The sequence below is a fragment of the Hordeum vulgare genome, chromosome 3H, assembly GCF_904849725.1.
Source record: "Hordeum vulgare subsp. vulgare chromosome 3H, MorexV3_pseudomolecules_assembly, whole genome shotgun sequence".
Lineage (NCBI taxonomy): Eukaryota > Viridiplantae > Streptophyta > Magnoliopsida > Poales > Poaceae > Hordeum > Hordeum vulgare.
The window spans coordinates 483,721,668-483,728,988 of record NC_058520.1 but is presented as its reverse complement, the minus strand read 5'-3'; the positions used below and the strand labels follow the sequence as shown (position 1 = coordinate 483,728,988).

The following is a 7,321-nucleotide window of genomic DNA, read 5'->3' as shown; positions in this document are numbered from 1 at the left end:
TCGGCTAAGAGGAGGAACTGGAGGGCGATCATGAAGGACAACGCCGCCACGTGCAAGTTCGGTGCCGAGCGTGATGCGATGGAGGCCGCGCGGCGCAAGATCGAGGTCGAGGAGAAGGAGGCCATCATCAACAAAGCGCACGCTCTCCTCGTGCTTGGCATTTGTCGTCCGAACGGTTTCTCTGCAGCGGCCGTCGGCCCGGCGAGCACAGGCTCGTCGGTCGCCCGATCTCCGCACTGCCAGTCGCGGACCACGGCTGTGTCGCCCGGCTTCCCCCCGCCAAGGCACGACGCCCACATCCGTTTCTTGGGGTCGCCGGACGTGAGTGTGATCGCGCCTTCCACCCCACGCCTCTCGGCCTGCATCGACCTCAACCTCACACATGTGTTCGACAGCGGTGGCCGGCCGGCCGGCGAGATGCAAAGAAAGCAAGCACGGACGCCGTTTGCGGGCACCATGTCGTCCCCCCGCGTCATGTTCGACGAAATGGCAACACTAATGCCACCGGTCGACGACACCTACTGCGCCCGGTTCATGGAGGATGTGATCTACAACGGTGGGCATGTCCCTGCCTACGATCTCGACGAGACCCAAAGTCAGGATGGCCGCGCCCAGTTCGTTGCCGATGAAGAGGCCGACGACCGTGCTGACTACGACCATGGTGACTCATGGCATGGAGACGACGACATCTATTGCGAAGGTGATGGTGATGAAGATGAAGTCAATGACATTGATATTAGTGGTGAGCCATTGTTCATCGACGAGCTCACCCAAAGAGCGGAAGCACAAAAGAAGAAGAAGAGCATTCGCACGGGTCCATACACCCAAGATGAGGACAAGTTGATTTGCAACTCTTGGATAGAGATTAGCTAAGATCCGAGGACGGACACGCAACAAAAGGGCCTAGTTTTTTGGACGAGAGTCCACAAAACTTTCCATGAAAGGAAGATATTTGAGCCCTATCAAATCACAAGCGACCGTGGCATCACCTCGATTCAAAAGAGGTGGTTGTTCATCCAACAAGAGTGCAACAAGTATTGCGCCGCATTGGAGAGCATTGAAGCACGGCCCGTGAATGGCCTCGGCATTGGGGACATGGTATGCTCTCCTCATCCTAGTCCTTTCCTTGCTTCGGCCTTGTATATGTTTGCATGTCCAAATATTGTTGATCATGTGGTGTAGGCATTTCAATCGTTGAAAGCATCCAAGGCCCGGCACAACGACAAGCCATTCACGTTTACGCATTGTTGGACGATCATCAATGATTGCCCTAAGTTCAAGGATCAATATCGTGAACTTCAAAGGAAGAGAGGCAAGAAGACGCCCAACTTCGTCGGAGGTGGAGATGGCGAGGCATTGAAGAGGCCGAGGGGCAAGACCAACTCCAAGGTGGACGACATATGTGATGCCGCATCCATGGCCTTGCATGAGACTTTGCATGGCATGATGTCTCAAAAGGACATGAGGGACGAGAAGAAGCGGCAAAGCAAGGACAAGCAAATGAAGCAATACCTGGAGCTTCAAAGGAAGAAGCTAGAGATGGAGGAGGCGGCCGAGAAGAGGAAGAACGACCTGGAGGAGGTGGCCCAGCAAAGGCAGCTCGACATCGAGGCCGCCAATGTCGAGGCCAGGAAGAGGCGGCTCGACATCGAGGCCACCAATGCCGCAACCAAAGCGAAGGAGGTGGCCCTTGCGATCATGAGCGTGGACTTGACGAAGATGAGCGAGAATACGGAGAGCTGGTTCGAGGCCAGGCAGAAGGAGATGTTCGACGCCGACGGCTTAAACTAGGTCGTCCGATCGGACGTGGCCGTTCTTTTTTGGAGGCTTGCATGGGTGCCGCCCGCTGGGCCGCTCGCTGTGTGCCGGCGAGAAACAGATTCATTTTGGAGGCTGGATGTGTTGCCGCCCGCTGGCTGTGTTGCCGGCGAACAAAACAATTCATTTTGAAGGCTGGCTGTGTTGCCGGCCGCTGGCTTTGTTGCCGGCAAGGACGTGTAGGCCGCTGACTGTGTTGCCGGCGTGATGAACTAGGCCGCTGGTATTTGAAGCGTTGTTCTTTTGAAGGCGGACAAGATAGGGCAAACGGACGCGGCCTCGCGCTGGGCGCGCGGCAAGCACATCCTAGGACAGGGCCGGACACGACCTCATCTTTCCACCCAAACGGATAGAATCCGAACAAAACGGACGTCAATTTAAGGTCGCGCGGTGAAGTTGGCGTTAGGCCCGGCACTATAGCATCTTTGTTGCGCTTGACAACAGAGGAAGATAACATAAGCACGGGCAATAAAGTGCAGCAGCGAAGCCAAGGTCACGATCAAATCTAGCGTGGCATTAGATAGAGATACGCTTGCATGGTTCTTTCTTTTTCGCGGTAGACCTGTGGTTTTCCGCGAGTTGCACTCGCACCCGATCCTTGGCCGTAGTGGCGCAGGAAGAGTTTGTAAGCCAAGAAAGTTTATGGTCGACACGTAAAAACGCAACAATCCACCGACATTTATATACAGCATATAATAACAAAACATACTCGAGACGAAACACCCCACGAACTGGCCGGGTCGTAGACGAATAGTACTATTCCGTAGAACCCTCCCTACACGGGATCCACGTGGACGCGGGAGTCCCGCGAAGGAAAGAATCTCAATCTCCGGAATACAATAACCTCGCGCGTCAAATCTCACCAGAAACAAACAGCTTTGGATTAAATATTATACTACTACGTATTAGACAGATCCCAAAGTCGTCTCTCATGATTGACCCGTAAACAAAGAAAGAAGGAAAAAAGAAAGAAGGAAAGAAAGAAAAGAATTGTATTTCGGGGAGCCAGTCCCACACCGCCCCAGAGCCGCCCGGCACGTAGCGCCCTGCCCTATTTATTTTACAGCGCATGAAGGGCAGAGCAGAGAGGATTCTTCCGCCTTTCTTTCCTCAGGTTCGTTCCTTCACGCGCCGCCCGGCAGGAAAAGAGGAGAAAGGAGGAGGAGGAGGGGAGGCCCCCGCACAGCTGCCGGATTCGTTCGGTGAGCGATCGCAACGTCCCCGTGCCCCCGTCGCAACATTCTCTTCCCCCTCCCGGCAAATTCCGACGCTCCACCCACGTCCAGCACCGGCCGGGAGGATTCGTTCGGTGGCGCCTTTTCCCGGCCCCGATTCCCTCCTCCCCCCCTCCCCGCCTTAATTAACCACCACGCACAGCTTTCATCCATCGCACGTCTTCCCTCCCTGCATCCACGTTCTTGGGCCGGCCGGCCGCCTACTCCCCGGCGCAGGCGGGCGGGGCAGATAGATAGATTCGGGTGTTCTTCCTTCCCGCCGGGTAAGCGGCCGTGACTCTTCCTCTTGGTTTCCGATTGGGAGGGGCAAGGGCAGCTCCTTTTGGATTTGGATACCGGTTGCGTCGCGCTGCGTGGCGTCAGGGGACGGACGAACCGGCGCCGAATTCCGAGGTTTCCCGATTGCTTCTTCCTGCCTCCCCCACCCCTTTTCCCGCATGTGATGTGATTGTTCTCGCACGCCTCTGTTTTTCCTGCCTGCACGGTTCCTCGTTCCAATTTGATCCCTCCTTCTTCTCCTCTCATTTTTCTTCTTCTTCTTCTTGCGTTCGGAAACCGCGGTTGCTTTGACCAATCGTGGCTTTCAAAAGGCCGCGTGTATCGATCTCACGAGTGTTTGCTTTTGAATCGATTCAGGGGCGCGTGAATTCGGAGCAATCCAGGGATGCCATAAGGAGAACCGGGGGAGCAAATGTGGCGTCTCTTCAACGAGCTGTGGGACGTTTTAGGATCCGGGTTTTTCTCGTCGAGGTTCCTATAAGACCAAAGTCATCATCTTTAACTCGCCTCTCCCGTCGCATCGAATCCATCGCATAGGGGAATCTGGTCGACATGGACGACGAGGATTACTCGTGGGTGCGGCGGACGAGGTTCTCCCACTCGGTCGTCCGCTCCAACTCCGGCAGGGAGCAGTTCGGCGCCTTCGTCGAGCAGTTCAACCGCGGCGCCGCGCTCAAGCAGAACAAGGGCTCCGACTCGGGCTTCAAGCTCCACGGCATGAACTTCGAGCCCCGGGCCAGAGCCTCCGCCGCCGCCAACGCGACGGCGACTCCTCCCTCCATTCCGAGGACAAGGTCGCTGAGTGCCCAACCCAAGACGGAGCTCAGCAGCATGCAGACGCATCACGAGAAGCCCACCGATGATGGTCACCCGTCGCGGCCACCACTGGCCAACAACTCCTCGAACGGAATGAGGGGCGGCACCAACCTCTTCGTCGACGTCTGCTGCGAGCCCGAGGTTCAGGACCCGAGCGAGGGCGACAGCCCTGGGCCTCTCGAGTTCTCCTTCCACCACGACGAGCAGAGCACAAGGCTGCAAAGGGTGTGCTCCAGCCCTTCTCCTTTCCCGACCAAGAAAGCGCCGGTCATCGACGCGCCGCCGCCGCAGCCGCCGCGCCGCAGCTCCTCGCTCAGGGTCATATCCGAGGCGCGCACGACGCAGATGCTGAGGGCGAGGTCGCCTCTCCCAAGCCGTCCCGTGCCTGAGGTGTTCAAGGAGGCCAAGTCAGCCAGCAAGAGGTTCTCCACGCCGCCGCCGCCGCGCCGGAAATCTTCGTCTCCGCCGCGCGCGCCGCCGGTGGACGCGCCACTGAAGGCGCCGGCCAAGGTGAAGCACCACAGGAAGGAGCACTGGGACAACGAAAGGGCCGCGGCGGCCGCAGAGAAGGTGCTCGAGGATTGGACGGTGGACCGCAAGCAGCTCCTCATCGGGCACAAGTTCGCGTCCGGGGCGCACAGCCGTCTGTTCCATGGAATCTACAAGGAGGCACCCGTTGCTGTCAAGCTCATCAGACAGCCTGACGCTGAGCAAGACGGAGAGCTGGCATCCCAGCTCGAGAAGCAGTTCAACACGGAGATTGTCACATTGTACCGCCTCCACCATCGCAACGTCATTAAGGTAGCTTCCGAGCTTACTTTGCAGTAAATTTTAGTTTTAGGCAATCTGTGCTTAGGCGATATACTCATTTATCAAACAAGCTTGAGACAGTTGATGATATTTATTTGTAGAATTATTAGATAGAAAGAGCAATCCTTACGTTTTAGCCTTTTGCCAGCTGACATTTACTTATAGTTCTTCCCTGAAATGGCAAGTTTCTGCTAGTTTTTTATGAGTACCTAGCGTCATTGTCGAGGACTTTCGTAATGCCTAATATGTAGTAGGACCATGCTAGTAACGGAACAGATCATGGTGCTCTATGACCATGCTAGCAACAACCTCATAGTCCTCAAACTCTTGCTTACCTGATCTCATGTCTGTTTTTATCACTTCAACCAAAATCACTAAGCGATCCACAAATATCTTTGTAGCTGATTGGAGCATGCAGAAGTAAGCCAGTCTTCTGCGTCATCACCGAGTTCCTTTCTGGTGGTTCGTTGAGAGCATTCTTGCACAAGCAAGAGCACAGATCTCTGCCTTTGGACAAGATCATTTCAGTTGGCTTGGATATCGCACACGGCATGGGGTACATCCATTCGCAAGGAATCGTCCATCGTGACGTCAAACCAGAGAACATCATATTCGACAGGGATTGCTGCGCCAAGATTGTTGATTTTGGAATAGCCTGCGAAGAAGCCTACTGTGATCCTCTGGCGAATGATCCTGGGACTTTCAGATGGATGGCTCCCGAGATGATGAAGCACAAACCCTATGGTCGAAAGGTTGATGTTTACAGCTTCGGGCTTATCTTGTGGGAGATGCTTACCGGCTCGGTGCCTTATGAAGACTTGACTCCGTTCCAAGCAGCCTTCGCTGTTTTTGACAAGGTATGCACCCATCTGATTCCTGTAACCTGTTATGTCCCTTTGTTTGCTCGACATCATCCGACTTTTGCAAAGCTAGAGACATTGGGCATGAAATTGTATCGAGGGGTATTTCAATGAATCTTGATGTATCGTTAACATTTCTATTAATCCTTTTTCAGAATGTGAGGCCGCCCATTCCTGCTACCTGCCCGGCTGCATTACGGGTTCTGATCGAGCAATGTTGGACCTTGCAAGCAGATAAAAGGCCTGAATTCTGGCAAATAGTTCAATTACTGGAGAAGTTCAAGATGGTTCTTGAAAGAGATGGAACGCTTGACAATATGCCAAGCTCCAACTGCCTGGAGAGTCATGATCACAAGAAATGGCTAGCCCATTGGATCCATAAGCTCAAGCATCCCCATCATCATCACGATCTCTCTGGACCTCCACCACCAAAACTTCTGTAACTAACCATCTCTCTTTCAATCTGTTCTTGTCCAGGTAGTCCTCAGGATGTAAATGTCAAAAGTTTCTTTTGGTATAGATAACAAAAAGTCCGGTTTGCTTGCGTTTGTTGTTTCAATAGCATAGTGAGTAGTACTTGTCTTGCTTCGACTTGTTTTTTTTTTTCCTTTCGTGTTACCTGTGCCTATGCAAATTCTCTGAAAATATATCCTGTTTATGCGCTTGAATGTTTGTGGTCATTGACTCATCCACGGAGCCATATTAAACACTGGAAAAAAAAAATCTAGGTTTTTCTTTTTGAAAACTTTGGAGAAAATCCTGCTGGCCCTTTTTTCTGGACTTTTAATCGATGCTCATCACTTATCACGATAAATTGAGATTTGTCGAACATATAAAGTGGAGAAGTTAACTGAGCAGAGCACCTTCCGAGTTTGCTTGATGTATTATAGTGTATTTTTTTCGATAAAAAACTACTCCCTCCGTCTCAAAATAAATGACTAAAAAATGACTCTACTTTGTACTAATAGTATAAAGTAGAGTCATTTTTAAATTTTTAAATCACTTAGGCCCTGTTTGAAACCACAATAGATTATGATAATTTGGATTACGAAAGTAGATTATATAATTTGGTTTATAAAAATAATTCAGATGGACATGTTTGAAGGTCAGATTATATAAATTGTAATCCAGGTTTTACATTGCATAAAGACCTGTCTGTCCTTTGTTTTTTTTAAAAGAGGAGGGTGGTGGTGGTAGAAATGTAATTATTTTCAATTTTACAAGGGTAATGGGTCATTAGCAATCCATAATCTGATTTTAGCTGGTGCAGAGTAGATTATGAGTTTCTAAAAATCTGTCCATCTAGTTTTTATAATCTACATCATAATCTGTCATGTTTGAAGACAGAATAGATTATAAAAACTGGATTATATAATTTGGCTGGTTTCAAACAGAACCTTATTTTAGGATGGATGGAGTATGTATTAATATTGTGAAGAACTGGAGATACCAATTGTATAGCAGAGTTTATACCTAGGTGAATTTAGCGTTTCCTTCCTTTTA

General features: G+C 51.4%; 1 protein-coding gene across 3 annotated transcripts; it reads left to right on the top strand.

Annotated features, from left to right (window-relative positions):
• The first annotated feature begins 2,882 nt into the window (after nt 1-2,882).
• LOC123444395 (probable LIM domain-containing serine/threonine-protein kinase DDB_G0286997) lies at nt 2,883-6,486 on the top strand. Of its 3 annotated transcripts, none has more exons than XM_045121094.1 (4): nt 2,883-3,020; nt 3,690-4,949; nt 5,360-5,815; nt 5,974-6,486. In XM_045121094.1, the coding sequence occupies exons 2-4, from the start codon at nt 3,885-3,887 to the stop codon at nt 6,259-6,261; spliced, it is 1,809 nt and encodes a 602-aa protein (XP_044977029.1). In that variant the 5' UTR covers nt 2,883-3,020; nt 3,690-3,884; the 3' UTR covers nt 6,262-6,486. The 3 variants fall into 3 exon arrangements, with proteins under 3 accessions (XP_044977029.1, XP_044977028.1, XP_044977027.1); XM_045121093.1 differs by having other exon boundaries at nt 2,883-3,316; XM_045121092.1 differs by having other exon boundaries at nt 2,883-3,446.
• Nucleotides 6,487-7,321: the final 835 nt, after the last annotated feature.